The sequence below is a fragment of the Eretmochelys imbricata genome, chromosome 19 (genome assembly GCF_965152235.1).
Source record: "Eretmochelys imbricata isolate rEreImb1 chromosome 19, rEreImb1.hap1, whole genome shotgun sequence".
Lineage (NCBI taxonomy): Eukaryota > Metazoa > Chordata > Testudines > Cheloniidae > Eretmochelys > Eretmochelys imbricata.
The window spans coordinates 10,841,758-10,858,768 of NC_135590.1; the positions used below are offsets into that span (position 1 = coordinate 10,841,758).

Below are 17,011 nucleotides of genomic sequence, written 5' to 3' on the forward strand. Positions count from 1 at the left end.
GGACACCTTGGCTACACAGACACGAGGCGTTAACATGGCATCACCCATAATCCTGTTCTGATACTCCTGTTCTACTCCTAGGCTGGGGAACTTCTAGGTAAAGATAAAGAAGTCTCGGCAGCTGGGTATGGGTGGCAATTGTAGTCTCAGTTTGGTTTTGCCTGTCTGTTGGTAACTCTCAAGTCCTCTCAAACAGTCATAATAAGAGCTTCTCAAAACCCAATCTCTCATAGGACCGCCATCCTCAAGGCCATAATGGAAGGGTCGGATCTTTGCCCTCTATCACCCACAGGCATCATTCCCAACCTGTTAGCCCCGGACTCCAAACTGACATGAACACAGGTGTTGATTGGATAGAAAGGTTTTATCAAGATTTTTTTTAAAGTTTACATTTTTAAAAAACAAAATTTTTACATGTACATTACAAAAATTGCAAATAGGATCTTCATCGGGGGTGGGGTGGGGGGGAGGAGGGGAAGAGACCAAGCAGACTATAAAAAAGCAGTATGAAAACTTGGCTAAACAGCACCTGACAGAGGAAAATAGAAAACAGGCACTACTAGGAAAAACAGAGAAGGCCAGATTCCGAATTCAGATACATAAATGGAAAGGCAGAACTACTGCACTGAAGCCAGTGGTGTTAATCCTGATTTACACTGGCATAACAAACCAAAATCCGGCTGTCAATGTTCACTCTGTGGGGTAAAACAAGTTGTTAACCTCGATGCCAAAGACGTACAGTGTTCTGCTGGAGAGACTTTAACAGGGTTTAGTTTTTGATACTTCTCTGCGTTCCTTTGGTCTGAAAGGGAGTAAACCCCATTGCTCACAACCCAGAGAATCCTTTCCCACACCCTTTTTCCTTTGACACCGTAAGACTCATTTGGCTCCTTATAAGACATGGTGCATCTCTTCCCCACCAACACAACTTTTGCACAGAGTAGACCCCCAGGTTACAAATGGAATAATTACTCTTATAAATATATTTATATCATATAGGAAATAAGGCACTTCAGAAGCATCATGGCTCTTCTAGTTCTACATCATTCTAAACAAGAAAAAAAATGGGTTAGTTTCTAAAATGAATCAAAAGGAATAACGTTAATACAGTAATAAAATCTGATCCACATCCCACTTCAAGGCTTTGTAAAACAACAAGAGAGACAGAAAACCTGACCCAGGGCAGCTATGAGACAGGCTTGGCCCATCCAGGACAGGTACTTTTAAAGCAGACATATTTAAGAAGTCCATGGACTGCAATTCTCTCTCATGAAGTTATACTTCACACAGTTTCTTGGCCATTTGGGACTTCCAAGAGCCCCTTCCCTGGCTCTGGTCTGGTGCACTGTGACTGATAAGGAGAGGAGAACCAATGAAGGTCACTGACTGCAGATGAGCCTCCAGGCTGAGCCCTGGAAACCTGTAGTAGGCATACCCTATGTGCAAGTGTGTGGGGGGAGAGGGGAGAAGGCTGAGAGAAGCTGCCAGGCACTACAGCTGAGAAGAGAGAGAGAACACTTAACCAGGATCAGAAGGGAAAGAAAACCCGCCCTGTCCAAACATGCTCTGTGAAGTGACAACGCTTGTCAGCAGATCCAGTGGCAAATGACTCCCAATACAAGCACTGGCTAAATGGCTGCACTGGATTTGCATGACCTGCAACCTGGGTTAGACTGGACAGAAATACAAAGGCGTGCCTGGACACCTATTAAAATTCTTATCCCCAGATTTGTGAAACACTGACAGCTCCCTCCACTGTGCTGTTTGGAATGTACCTATCTCTATGGTCATATGAAATAAGTTAAGAACACGCGAAACCAACAAAGTGACCAGGAGGCTGTTTAGCCAAGCACGTGCCCCTTGCATGAATAGGTCAGCAGCCCTACAGTTAGAGCCATTTGGGTACAACCATCTTGCAGAGAGGTTGTTCTTGGCACCTATTTTCTTCCCCTCCCACTATTCCCCCCAGGTTGAGGACCCATGTTTCAGATCCACTCCTAAGGACCCCAATGACTTTAAAAGCACAATTGTTTTTAAACTAGACTTGAATAAAGAAAACATTGTTCCTTCTATTGATGGGATCTCTGATCAGCATAAGTGGGCATTGCTTCTTTATGGCCACCCAGCACAAAGGGGTAGACTTTATTGCATAGATGTTTAGAACAACACTGGACAGAGCCAGGAGAATGGTCCAGAACCATCTGGCACCACCCCTCTTTCTCCACAATCCAACTGGTGGCTTGCACACAGATGGATTGTCCATTTAAGGTCACACGGGATATCACACCTTTCAAAGCTTCAAATGAAAGGAATATTAGCTTCCCCTTCATGAAATGGGGCCAGGTGGAGCCAAAGCAATTTTAAAAGAACCCAAGTATGGAATTTTTGTGTTCCTAATTTCCAGTGCCCTGGAGTGCATTATGGCTTATTGGCGCTGGAGGATTGGAACTAACATTGCTCTCATATTCTTGTCCCATCAGAAAGTAGTGTAAGTTTCACTGCCTATGAGCTCGTCTTCACTATGGGGGTAAATCAAACTAAATTACGCTAATCCAGCTATGTGAATAACGAAGCTTAGGTCGACGTAACTTAGAGGTCAATTTACCCTGGTGTCTTCACTATGCTGCGGCGACAGGAGATGCTCTCCCGCCAACTTCCCTTACCCTTCTCGGAGACCTGGAATACTAGGGTCAAATGAAGAGTGCTGTGCCGTCTATTTAGCATCTTTATGGTCTTCACTAGACCCGCTAAATCAAGCCCTGCTGCATCGATTGCAGCAGCATCAATCTCCCCATAATGAAGACCAGCCCTATGCTCTCAGGATTCTACCTTACCCACTTGGCTTGCTGCCAAAATATAGCAGTGCAGAGATTTAATAAATTAACCTCACTGGTGCTTTCCAGTCAAACTGGAACTTGACAACACCTGCACCTAAAAACGTGGTCCCCTAGCCTCCAGAGAAACCTAAGATCTAGGCCACTTCATTTATTCTCTCTTTCAAACATTAAAAAAGGGAAAGGTATTGAAGAAAATAGCAACAATCCAGAAAAGCGAGAATTTAAAACACTAAAAACAAAAACCCAAGAGGGTTTTTTTTTCCTGGCAATACAGCAACCTCTGGCTGTATCTTGTGTCCCATGTATTAGTGACATCTTTGTTTTGATATACAAAAGCAGTAATAAGGCAAGTCATAGAGGGAAGGGAAGGAGAGGCACATGTTGGCAAAATACTTCAAAAAAGTAAAGGCAGAGCAGAGAATGGAGAGTTGGCCATCTGCATGGTCTCTCTCCCCATAGCTGGATCCATGAACCACATGGGCTGGGATCTCTGTGAAAAACTTAGGAACTGCTCTTTTATGTCACACTGACTGAGACTTGGACAGTCAAGCCCAGATAAGATATTAAACAAGCACCTGCTACATAGAGGTTTTTGTATCTATCCTGTCGGAGGTGCTTGCACTCAACTTAAAAATGTAATAAAAACAATAAAACCTAAGTCAGCTAATCTAAAATCCTCATTTCCACCCCTACCTGTAATGCAACTCCTGGGAGCAGATCAGGAATTTGTAAGTTTATCTGGTAAAGGAGATAATTCTCAGAAACGGTTGCATTAACTACTGGACTATGGATGCGAAGTAGTGGAAAGATGGGCTAGATATAATGTTACTGATGGCTGACTCAGTCCACAGAGACACCCCGCCACATGTAACCCCACCAGGGTAGGAGACAGCAGCATAGGCTAAATACTGGCATTTTCTGCTGCTCAATTCCCCGCATAAAGTACACCATCGGCCTCAATGAAAAGCACCTGTACTCAAACTGACCAAAGTGCTGCCCTGAATAGGCCAAATGAGACACTGATGCGTCGCCTCCTTGCCCTGGCTGGTAAGTTAATTGTAGACACACTGAACACAAAATGAGCCTGAAGCCTATTTGGTGCTCAGAGCTCCCTTTCTCCCCACCCAATACCACTGGTTACATCTCCTGCTCTAGACACACTGCAGAGCTCACTAGGTAACAGATGAAAACCTTCCCAGCACAGCAGAACCTAGCAAGCCCTAGCTGTCACGGCTTAGTTTCCACAGCACACCAGAGGCAGCAGGGAAACTTTCTGACTTGGTAATGCCCCTGCACACCCAGAGTGGGCAGCCAGGTTAGCGTTTTCCTAAGGCTGCGTCTCTTAGTTCAGCCTCCTTCAAACCAGGCTATTGGAGGGGGTAGAGGCAGCTTTTAAAGAAAACCTAACTCCCAGGTTTCCATGTAGTGCACCCTGCAACCCCACAGCTTGAGAGAGCTTTTCAGGCAGGTTCGTTTTGAAATGCTAGAAAAATGATGCTTCCATCACCAAAAAAAAAAAAAAAAGGATTGTTCCAAGGATTATTTAATAATGGGGTGCAGCCTGGAAGAGGAGACATTTTAAGCTCATTTTCTAGCACTACTCCCAATATTAACCTGAGAGGATGACAGAGTTAGGTCCACTATATCCTAGATGCTGCTGCAATGAGAAAACTGGCTGAAAATGCCCTCCTGAAGAGCCCTTTGGCTGCAATAGGGTCACGGATCTTTATTTTAAAAAAAAAACAAACCATCCCAAAGGCTCTTTAACCGTGTTTTGTTCTGTGGCATTGCAAATCTGGTGGTCTATGTTTCCTTTAATGAGCAAGCACCACTCCTCCTCCTGCTGGAAAACAACACTGCAACCCACAGCATCTTGCGGGGGACCTTTTGGAAAGGTGAGTGCAAGTCATGCCAAAGGGGATTTGTTGAAACCCCTTAGTACATCTTCGGTTACTGGAGGAGACAGGAAAAGCTAAAAGGCTTTGGCAACCTAGGAAGTACTTGGCTCTTTAAGAAAGGGGTCAGGCCAGCGAGGAGGAGCGTGGGGAGCAGGACCATGGTTAATCAGACCACTCGTCACCAAACTCCGAAGAATCATCCTCGGAGTCGCTGTATTCCACAGCGATGCGGCGAGAGAGGATCGTTGCCACGTCATTGCCCCCAACGTCCCGCTTCTCCTGTTCCCGCTGTTCCTCCACTTTGCGGAGCTGGAAGCCTGGCAAGGGGAAGAAGGCAGAGAGGCGGTCACTCGACAGTGGGATATTTCATGGGGTCTACAGAGAACTGTTGCTCCAATGCTGTGCTCTGAATAGCCCTGGGCAGGGCCTGATCAACGCCTGGAGTGCGCTGGGCCAGCCTGGCACAGAAGGGGGCACACAGGTCAAACCACAGATCCAGCCTGGATAGGTTTGGAGCAAGGGCGACTGGAGGAAGCCAGAGGAGCTGGCTTCCCATACTCCTCGCAAGCGCTATGTGTTGCTTCTCTAAAGGCAGTTTGATTTCAACTTGGGAGCTGCATTGATTCTTACGGGGCAATCTGCAAAGGTTTAAAACTAGAGGGCACCCTCATCAGGGTGAAAAGGGGAGTTGAGGTTCTCTTTGGATTAGATCATCTACAGGAGGTATGTGTCACAAGGAGCAAGCCAGCAGCAGTGCTGCCCATGGGATGGCTCCTGTGCTTCCGTGCCCTGGAATCTCCCTCAGAAGAGAGAATAGCTAGGCTTATGGGAAAGAGGATATGTAAAAATCACAGCCAGGGTTTACCTTGACGGATCGCTGAAAGCAAGTCACTTCTGGCATCAGTCACAGGCGGCAAGGAAGATTTTGGCTTGGAGGCTGAGGAGTCTGGAGACAGAAGTGGAGCTGGTGCACCATCCATGCCACTGGAAGACAGAGGTGGGGGACCAGGAGGGGGAGGAGGGGGAGGAGGGGGGGGAGCACCATCTGCTGGCTGAGGTGATGGTGGTGGAGGTACAGCAAAGTATTCTGCTGCTGGAGGTGGTGGCGGAGGAGGAGGGGCAGAAAAATCGGGATGAGGAGGGAAGGAGGATGGAGATGGTGGTGACGGCATCCCTGAATTTGGAAATCCTACAGGAGGAGGTGGTGGGGAAACTCCCGACATTGGTGGTGGTGGGGGAGGAGCAGGAGGTGGAGCGAAGCCTGGCCTGGCACCAGGTGGGGATCCAATTGGAGGAGCTGGTGGAGGATGGCTTGGACTGACCAGGCTGGATCTTTTTTGTCCTCCAGAACCAGAACCTCTTTGGTTGTCTACTGGGTAGCTGTTGCAGGAGGAAAGAGTAATATTGGGGGTGGGGGCAGAGAAAGAGAGAGAGAGTACCATTAGCTTTGAGCTCAGATTAGATTGAGTTTATGTAATCGGAGAGGATTTTGTCCAGCTTTCACCTCCAACTCCCAGCTTTTACTGAAGTTCTCCAGGGCCCTGGTGCTGACTATCCTGCTGCATTACTCTTGGCTAGGAGAACAGAACTGACAGCTGACACTGCGGCTGAGAGAAACACTATCGGATGTCCCATCAGCCCGCACAGTAACAGTATACTGTACGAGCCAAACACCAAATCTCTCTCTGCCAGAGGCCAGACTGCCCTCTCAGCTCAGAATCTTCTAGAGACATGCCAGTCATTCTGTATCCATTCAGCCACTAAGCAGGGATGTCTATCGAGGTAACCTTTAGTTCTTGTTTTCTATGCTATGCAAGTTCATATGCTATTAACACATTCACTGATTCTTTACTGGAGCACTGGTGATGATTTGTCACCTCTTGTCAAGGGTCTAAGGAAAAAACGGTAATGGGATCCAATACACACTGAAGGGAAATATGGATTCATAAATGACTGAATACAACTTTCCATTCGCAGGAAACATTAGTGCCCAGAAAGTGCTATGTTACCAGCTTACATATTGGTAAAAGGAAGCTTACATTGAATGCTAGCAAACAGAATGCTTTTGCCTCAAAACCTGGCAAATTAACACACAGACTATGGCGCTCCTCTGATACGCCATGGAGACTATTGGTCGTTTTATAATGAAGGGTCGATTTACCTCCACCCTTTTTCTCAAATAAGAGATTCAGGGGACAGCCATGGCTTTAAGTAATTGCCTAAACCAGGACAAGTTTTATCGGAAGCACCCATCTCCACTCTCACCTAGACAGCTGCCGCAGGATGGAGTGCCTGTCTCAGGCTGTGACAGATTGTATTTGCAGCTCAAACTCACAAGCTATGTTGCCTTTTGATACGTTTTAGTCGAGCTAGTACTATAGCATTTGTCAGTCACCTATTCCCTCTATGTATTTACTCTTGCCACACTTTTCTGGTTCCTACTAGTTAAAAGATACTCTAGTTTTGACGTCTATAACTGAGCCAATATCAGGCCATTCTGGAATTGGTGTGCAATGGACCTGATCCTGGAGAACCTTGATGTCTCGGGGCAATGAGGATGCTCTAGACCTTGTAGGAGACACTAGGGCCCCAAGAACTCAAACTATGAGGTCTCAGGGCACCTACACCCTGCACTTGCAAAGATCAGAGGGGAAAGTGGTGACAGTGTAGGAACCCAGTAACAGGGACTGTTTCTGTGCAGAGTGCTGTTGCAGGATGCAGGACCACATGCTCTCAAGCATTTGTATTTGAAGAGGGAGACAGATCAACTGGGCACCCAAAACTGGGCCGAGATTGTCTAATGGAACCCAGATTCTATGAGAATGGGTGCTTCATACATATGGAGAATTCACAGAGTAAGAAAAGTGGGCTAATGCTCTCCTGTTAGGGTATTATGGGAAGTTTGGGGCTTTAATTTAATTAATTTGAAGAGAGAGCTTGACAAATTTAAGAGTGTGATTGTACGATGGGGTTGCTTGTGATCGTAGGAGACAGGGTTCAATAGCCCTGGAGCTCGCTTCTAGTTTATGTCTTATGTTCCTAAAAGCTCATAGTTCGGGTTTCAGCCAGACACCTGCAGTGGTCAGGAACGGATTCCCCTCCCCTTTCAAAACATGTTCTGGGGTGTTTTTTAATCTCCTTCCTCTGAAGCATCAGGTACAGCCATGGCTAGAGATGGGATGTTGGACAGGAAGGGCCAGGGTTCTGAGGTGGCAGTGAGCATTCTCGCTCTAAGGTGCTTGGCTGGCTGGTTCTTACTCACATGCTCAGGGTCTAACTGATCACCATATGTCAGATTGGGGAGGAATTTTTCCTCAGGTCAGACTGGCAGTGACCATGGGGGTTTTTGCCTTCCTCTGCAGCGACCCCCACACATATACACATGCTGCCAGGATCATTGGGTATATGTCACTTAATCAATTCCCTGCTGTTGGGAGAGTCCTTGGGCACTGATGTATCTTGGTCCTTCCTATTTCTGCCTGTGGCACATAGGAGTGTAATCTCCTGTGGGCTGTAATACTTGGATTTAATTTTGGTTATTGGGTTTAGTGTGTGGGTGCTGGAGGGAGTTGGTGGCCTGTGTTTTACACAAGGTAAGACTAGATGATCTGGTGGTCCCTTCCAGCCTTAAACTCTATGACTCTATACTCACGGGTGTTCTCTCACTAGGACTCTTACTTATGTTAACCGAAACTAAACATGAAGGAGGGGTCGTCATACTCTTTGTACACTTTACTGACAGGCAGGTTCACTCGGGTCTCAATACAGTACTTAGTTAGCTAGTGAAACCCACTAACATATCACTTTGCCCCACCTACTATTTCTCTGTGGCCGAACAGGTCTCGGAGGTTTACCTAAAATCCAAGGGTGGTGGAGGCAGGCTGTCCTCTGGGTAGGATGGAGATGGTGGTGAGACAGAATCAGACTGCGGTGGTGGTGGATAGTAGCTCATTTCCATGCTCTCATCTGAGCCAATGCTGCCATTCTGATACACCACATTAGGGGGATATCTAAAATTAAAGATAGCAATGGAACAGTGATACCCAATTTCCTCCTCGCCTCCAAAAGGAGTACTTCCAGGACGGTGCATCAGGGAAACAAAACCAGGAATATAGCCATGCAGGCTGCTCCACCATAAGTAGCCTAGTTATTGGAGCCATGCTCAAGTGCCTCACTCCAAACTTCAGACTGGAAGCTCTTCTATCAGGAATGTCTCAAGCTCTGTTAAAAGCCCAGCACAACGGACCCCTAGTCACAATCTGCACCTCTCTATGCTACTGTAATACAAATAATTTATTCAAAAGGGACACCATGTGGCTCCAAATCATGTATTTGTACATAAGTCATTTCCTGATCTAAGTTTCCTGAAGCATTTTAGATTACTGGAAATTGTTCAGATTTTTAGACATTTAAAATTCACTTTCACTCATTATGGCTGTTTATTCTCCGTGTGTCTCAGTCTGGACAATGGAAGTCGACTAGTTATTCTCACTTTTGTTTATTGTTAGTATCCAGACAAGTTTATTTTCAGGTTTTTATGCATCAGCACAGTAATTCAGTGTGTGGATTGCCAACACTGCAAGAGAATATTTGTGTTATTTTAAAACAAAACAAATATTTCTATTAGTTTTAGGGTTGGTAAAAGCTTGCTCTTAAATCTGGATTATGGGCAAAAACCGGACTTGTCAGGTCTCATTTACATCGCACACTCTCCATGGCAGCATAAAAGTCCTAATGTAACCATGTGCTCATTAGGGCAAAGGCTATCACCTCCTGCAGGTTGGGAAAGCACTTAGCACATTGTGGATGCAGTCATAAGTAAATTTCAAAGTATCCAAAGCTGAAACATGCAGTGTTTTGTTTGGGCCACCCCCAAGTTTGACAGTAGAGTAAGATCACTGAAACAAAAACAAACACTCTTCAAGCCTCATATCAGAACCTACAGCGAACTAAAATGCATAGGAGAATTTGTAGTGGGAAATAGTGAAAGCAAGGAAAAGTCAGTCTCAAGTCAACTGACTCGGCTATTAAAAGAAAAGCAGGTTTTATTTTTAAATATAAAATGTGTGATTAAAAATAAGATTTTCTTAAGTGAAAAGAGCCACAAATGGCAAGAAAAGAGCATACTGGGAAGTGCATTTTGGGAATTCAGTTTGCTTCCCGCCAGACTGGTGTCAGAAGTTAAATTAAATCCTGAATAGGAGGCACTGAAGAGAGATCTGTAGCTGAAAAAACTTGGATGGGAGGAGAAAAGTCCTAAATTTTGAAACAGGAAGCGGGGCTTATGAAAAAGCAGTAAAAGAAACGGTGCCCCACCACCAAAGGTTAAGAGTGAAAAGAAAGAGACACATAAAGCAGTTTTGGGAACGTCTGCCTGCCCTACTCACTGGCTTTCCTCACCACAAGAGGCTCCTATATTAATTCAGCCCATAACTACAAGGAGACAAAGGCTACTAAAATTATGTCACTTTAATGCCTTGAGTGCTGCTGTGAGAACTTGGGAGAGAAGGGTCAGCACCACCTTTCCTGCTGATTTCTCATGGTGGGGAACACCTCTCTCTGCAGATAGCAGCCAACCCTCCATGAACCCCAGAAAAGCCTGATGCCATTGAAGCACTCTCAGAAGAGCTTCTGTAGGTTTGGAAGTATGCCACAGAGTCTGCACTCCTCCTTCCATACGATATCCCCACGCTCCAATGCATGGCTTCTGGCCCTTGCTAATTCTGTTCTGGGCCAGACAGAACTGGTGACCCAGCTATAAAGGGATGAGTGATGATGGGCTAAAGGGACTAAGTCCATGACATTTCTGCATCTGTGGGATAGGGGAGCCGAGAGCAGAAGTAGATTTGCTTCTGAAGACCACTCACGCCACCTTGTTTAAACTGTTTAGCTTCTTGATTTATTTCACAAGTTTTAAACCAACAGACAGATTTCCTTTAGAGAATCTGATTAGCAGGGATATCGATCCACACTGCACAGCAGATCTGGAGAAACTGCAGAGCAGGGTGAATTGCATTACCATCAACAATGCCAGACAGTTTCCCCTTCACAGAGGGCTGCATAAATAGCCAGATTCACTTACCCAGCAGGTCCTTGTCTGTCTTTTGACTCAACAAACTCCTGTCCCATTTTCAATTTCTCCCACTCCTCTTTTCGGGTTTTGATTTTCCGTGGATTCACATTCCCTCGGTTGGGATTATCCTTCTTCTCTTTCTAAAGAAAGAAAAGTAAAGAAAAAGACCCATTAAAACTGAAAACGTGTTTGGATTTAGTCTGTCCTTATTCCATCTCACTGGGAGGGGAGGAGGAGAGATAGAGCCAACTAACATTTTAAGAGATTACAAAAATCTTGGGATTCTTTGAGACTGCAGTAGAGTGAATTTAGTACTGGTGGAAGGATCAAGATTTGCCTATATGAACAGTTAATTTGTGGCAAGATGGGGAGGGGGGAGGTCAATCTACCTTGAACTAGCCAGCTGGGCTCTATATGCCCACGTGAACGATTAGTGCACGGCAGGTTAGTGAGGTAGATTTACACCCTATCTTGTTGCGCACTAACTGTTCATCTAGACAAGCCCTCAGACTGAGATACGAAAGGCCTCTACCTACAGAACAGCTACTGCACGGGTGGCAACATAAGCATGAACTTCCCCCCTGTGCTCCAACCAGTGTGCCTCAATTCTGGCCAGGAAAGATGGTTTCTGGAGTGAAAGGGCAGATCAGTTTCCCGAACCTAGGGCTTGCCTAAACGGCAAGTTACTGGGCACCAAGCCAAGGTGTGCATCTATAACGCACCTGCTTGCCATGTAGTAATGCCCCATGTGGAAACGGCTACAGCACAATGAAAGTCCCAGAGTGCCACAATATCAACACGGGATGTTACTGCACAGCAAGAGTCTCACCCTGGCTTGCTGCACAGCGTCTTACAATGTGGACAAGCCTCTAGTGCGTCTTTGGTCTTTGCGTTGAGGCTTCCAAAAGGAAGCCAGTTAATAGCAACTTGGAAGTAGGGTTTTTGTTAGGCGGACACCTGCCCACAACGAACTGGGCTAAAACCAACCCCATTCCAAGGATTCCACTATGCCGAAACTCTCGCTTATACTCTGACTGCAAGGTCATGAACTACTTTGAGATTTGATGTTCCAATCACTTACATTGTAAGTCAGATTTCCCCGAACTAAGCCTTGGAGGTATAGTAAATGAATCCTTTTATAATGCAATTTACCTTGTAATTCACTAATGTCAAAAGGACACTCAAGTGCAGCAATGGGCCAGTGTGGTGGTGGGTTTTTTTGTAGTTTTACATGGCTTAAACACTTCCATACGTTAAAGTGTAACTGGATTTTTAAACTTAATCTCTTCACTGCTGCCAGAACAGGCACACCCGTTTCCTTCAAAGGGATTGGTGATGATATTCCGGTTACATCAAAGCATACCAAAGGTAATAATAGGGTGCTTTAATACTGAGCAGAGATGCCTGCAAGATACTGCAAGAGTACTGAAGAGGTTCTACGTTTGTCCTTGCCACCCAAAAGACAGCATTTACTGTGCTAACGCATCGAACGCCAGGAAACAGATGGTACAAAGCTACGAAATGAACGAGCATCACCATCCAAACTGTGTGAAACTCAGAAGAACAGATTTTTAAAATCTCTCCACTTTAATAAGCAAGGATAATAGTAACAGGCAACAAGGAATTTTTTTTTTAAAAGTATAATTTTAAACTTGACTGTATACCCTCTAAAGAGCCCAAGTGAAAGTGAAAACTTGGATTTTGAAGAGAAACTGTCTCCTAGGAGTCTCTGGCTTTTCCTCCTGCCTTGTCTTATCTACTATTTCTTTGCTAGCATTCAGCAACGATGCCCCATCCCCTCACCCTGTGCTTCCGCTTTTCTTTCATGATATCCTTGGTGTCCTGTAGCATTTTCTCTTTCCAAAGATCAAAGAAGTATGAAGGGTCTGTGTAGAACTTGAGTGCCTCTTTGCCATCATCCCTGGAATAGAAACACACACAAGGAGCCAGTCAGGTGCTTGTCTGATGCCCAAAGATTTCAGACACCCACCAGGTGTCAATTTCTATCAATCTGAAACAAGAGGCCAAACATTTTGTACTCTTTCTCCGTCCCCTTCAAATAGGTGTCTCTCTACCTTTGAGGAGCCACCCACTCCACCCGCTAATTTAAAACCACCACCACACCTCACCTAATTTGAAGCCACCACCGCTTCTCAGCCGTGGCTGAATAGTTAAAAGCGCTTGACTACAATCCTGAAGGTTGCAGGTTTGAGTCTCACTTGATCTCACGCTCAAAGGCCACCTCCAGTTCACCCAGCTGCAAAATGGGTACCTGATGCATTGGGTCAGGGCAGTCAGACATGATGCTGGCCAAATCACTCCCTTGTGTGCCACTGGCTATGACACTGATGTGCCCTAACCGCATCAGCCTGATGAGCCATGGCTCGGGGGAACTCTGACCAATCTCCCTGCAAGGCTTTGCACTATGATTCTCCTCTGGTTTGGGAATACAGAGTTTTGATTTCTGTACCTTAAGTAAGGTGCAAGAACTCCACTGAGCAGCTACTCCAACGATTACAGAGGCAGCAGCAGATGTCTGTCCCCACCCCACCCCTTGTCAAACACCCTCCCCCCCCGCCTCTCTCTCTCTCTCCACACATGCCCCTTCCCATCCTTCCTCTCCCCATCTGTCTCTTCCAGATAGCCTGCTCCACAGTAACGCCAATGGACACAGGCTTGGGCGTATGCACCTCCAAATGCCGAACAGAGTTCTTTTCAGCGACAATCTCCATCCTTCCCACCCCCACCCACCAGACTGGGGCTCCTGCTATTTCCTCCAAGACATATTACACAATTATGTGCTGGGACTTTGCGGCAAGTTCCCTCCCCACCCACCCACCCACCCACCCGTCTTTTCAGAAAAATCTCCAGTTCAGGAACTCCAAATCGGACCAGCAGCATCCTTGAAAGTCAGGAGTGCGCACGCACACGCCCACCCTCCTACTTTGCAGTACAGTGGCATCTCACAGAAGACAGCTGCCTCCAGCTCTCTGTAATTACTTTTCACCTGTTCAAAAGACATATACGGACGTGGGCTAAAGAAATATTCATGCTCCAAAACCCCTGCTCTACGACTATCTACAGACACTCAGACCTCAGTGGTTCAGCAGCTACCCAAAAGAGCCAGAGTTGTGTGAATTCATAGTTTCACTTACTATAGTGCTATATATTCACATTTAAACAACAGGAGGAGGAAATATTTAGCTGTTTTTATATATAATATTCTCACAGCAAAAGGACTGACCAAGTATTATTATTTTATCAACTACAGTTGGTTAACATAGTAAAAGCCTCCTGATTGGTTAATATTTAAATCTCACAGTGTTTCAAGATCACATGCTGGAAAAAGTCATAGGAAACGAACTGAAGTGCCAATTGCAGCTCCCGAGCCTCAGTTTGAATATCACTGATCTACAGGATGACCTAACATGGCTAGACCGTTAAGGAGAAGGGCTTTATGCAGGTTATACAGCCAGGGTCTAAGCTGAGTCAGTCACCTGACACCAGGAATAGACCAAATAATGCTCAAAATCTAAAGGAGTCTGCTGTACCCATTTGGGTCAATGCCACAAGCAAATTCATGTCCTGTAGTTTCCAAGAAGGCTCTTGGAAAGTGACCACGAGATCACACAGAGAAGTATGAGAAAATACATCGTATCCAAAACACCTAGCAATGTTACTCAGTGCCATTCAAGACTTGTCTCCTTAAGGCACCATCACAAAAGCAACAACGTAACTATGTAATTTTTCAGCTACCTTTATTTGTGCAACCCCAGAAGCAAACCTACAAATAATCCAGCTAAAGAACAGCAAAGGCCCGAGGCACTCTAGTTAGGTTACTCCATTTCCCTTAGGGACTAGTGTTTCTTGAGTAAGTGGCTTGTGGCCCTGGCCTTTGGGTGAGCACCTTTCTCAGCTAACTGTGGAGGAGATGTTCCCTACAAGGGAAAAAAGGAGCTACAGAGATGCTGCAGCATTACCTGTAAGTGGAGAGAATGTTGAGAGGTGGAGGAGTATTGCAGATGCCGTATGTTTCAAGGACGGGCACCGGGAGAGAATCTCTGTCAAAGAGCTTCTGGTCCTGAGTGGTGGAGCTTTTGAAGGCCTTCCTTGTATTAATGCCTTGTAGGGACACTAGGAAGGAGGGAAGCGATGGAAAGAGAAAGTGAAGGACAGTTCGACCCAGGTGATTGATACAGAAGGCCAAGTAGCCACATCTGATTTCAGTTACAGTTCTCAGCATGCTCAGCACTTTCTATGGTTGGGTTCCTTTTTCCCCACAATACTCTTGAGAAGAGTAAAGAAACTCCAACCCTGTCTACACTGAGATCTGAAACTGTTTCAATATGGCTCTCAAGAAATGTGCTAAGGTGGTTTCAAATTTCAGTGTAAACACAGCCTGAAAATCATGCTGCCACACTATTTACTGAATAGCCAGCCAATGGACATGGAGACTTGCTAGTGACCACCTCCAGCAGAAACAGACTTGTTTGGAACCACTCCACATGTCACTAGCAAAGTATTTTTCAAGACAGTAAGGGAAAGAGTTCCTGTTAGTGGAAAGGAAAACGTATGAGCCTCTAGCACACACAGCTTCAAACTCATTTCAAGGCCATGAGCTCTACTGGTTTGATGGGGCTCTTTAGCACGCTTGGTCTGAAAGTGCTGTGCTCCGCTCCATTACCTTCTTCCTCTTTGGGATCCAGCTGAGTGACTTTGACTTGTAAGCGGTCGACCCTCTCGACTAGAGAGCTCACCCGAAAGGCAAAGGTGTTGGCCTGAGTAAACAGCTCTCCAAAAATGTCCTCTGCAAATTTACCTGGAATATTCAAAGGGCTGTATTACTCTTTGAGCTGTATTATACTTTCCACCCCCAGCCCTTAATACTTGAGTTCTCCTGATCCCCCCGCCCCAAACCAACCTGCTGCTTCTTCCACATTAGCATCAGCAAGCTATTTACTAGCCTTTACAAGAGTGAGATTTGTTATTTTCAAGTTTGGCTGTGTTGATACCACCCAAGATATTAGCACAGAGGGTGAGCTGATGCACCGTTCCAGCTAAATGACACCTTTCTAAAGGATCTTTAAACAATGAAATACAATTGAAGTATACTACTTAAGTTTTGAATAAAGTAATAAACATGGGTGGACACCAGCCAAGTTGACAGCGTGCTGTATTAGTCTGCATCTGATTGGCTTGCAGTCTCTTTAGGGTTACATGATGTTGTTTATTAACAACCAGACATAGCTCTATGGCACTTCAAAAGGCTCCCAAATTATAAATCACTGCCTTGCAGTAAGGCCTCTTCGAGGGTAACTGGTACCTATTTTAGAGTTAATTGTATTCTAGAACTATATGGTATATTCAGGTCTTGACCCTAAAGCCATAGCCACATTCACAGACAAGGATACTGATCCATGCATTCCTTCAGATAGAGCAGCACCTGAAAGACTGATGCTTTCAAGATTATCTAAATATAAATAAATGCTGGAGTATTTCACTACTACTTTCACTAGAGTTTCTTAAATGTGATGAACCCTCTGTAAAACCTCAGACTGCTCAGTGAACAGCCAAGACAAATGTTGTTACTATTCATTCTTTGCACTGCGGTAGCACCTATGAGCCTCCACTCATGGATCATTGTGCCGGGCATTGTACAAACAAAAAATGATAGTCCTGCCCCGAAGAACTTGCAAGCTAAATGGATTCAGACAGGTGGGGAGAGCAAGGAAACAATAAGACAATATTGGCCATAAGAGGCAGCAGTCTCACCATACCAGTCGCCTCTATTCCTCCACCAGAACCTGCCCTTACCCAGTCTTGGGCAGAATCCTGCCTATCTAAACATTTATGGCCAAGCCTGTCAAAAACACAAACCTGAAGTTAAGCTTCTAATAAGCCAATAGCCCCCCTTGAAGTCAGTGGGGGCTGTCAAGTGCTGGGCACTTTTGAAAAATCCTGTCAGGCAGTCAGGAGCCTAAATAAAGATGTAACCTTAGAGTCCTTTTTTTGGGAAATCTTGGCTTTTAGCACAAGTCATATGGGTAAAATGGAAATTGCATTTCCAACAGCTGATTCCAGAGGGAAGGAGGGGAAAAAAACATCTAAGTTAGGCTATCATTCAAGGTCAGCTGTCTCCATGACATCTACGAACATGAGTAAAGAGTCTGCACTTTGAAGCAATACCAAACTAAAGCCCCTAT

At 45.4% G+C, this 17,011-nt stretch overlaps 1 protein-coding gene across 6 annotated transcripts in view; it reads right to left on the reverse strand.

Moving 5' to 3' along the window:
* Window positions 1–345: 345 nt before the first annotated feature.
* Window positions 346–17,011, reverse strand: part of WASF2 (WASP family member 2) — a 39,630-nt gene continuing 22,964 nt past the window's right edge. For all 6 annotated transcript variants that reach the window (XM_077837752.1, XM_077837755.1, XM_077837753.1 and 3 more), the window contains 7 exons: window positions 15,493–15,627; window positions 14,789–14,942; window positions 12,612–12,729; window positions 10,818–10,948; window positions 8,590–8,745; window positions 5,601–6,115; window positions 346–5,052 (listed from right to left, as the gene is read on the reverse strand). In XM_077837752.1, coding sequence (XP_077693878.1) covers window positions 4,898–5,052; window positions 5,601–6,115; window positions 8,590–8,745; window positions 10,818–10,948; window positions 12,612–12,729; window positions 14,789–14,942; window positions 15,493–15,627 — 1,364 coding nt within the window. In that variant the 3' untranslated portion in view covers window positions 346–4,897. The remainder of the gene's footprint in view (window positions 5,053–5,600; window positions 6,116–8,589; window positions 8,746–10,817; window positions 10,949–12,611; window positions 12,730–14,788; window positions 14,943–15,492; window positions 15,628–17,011) is intronic.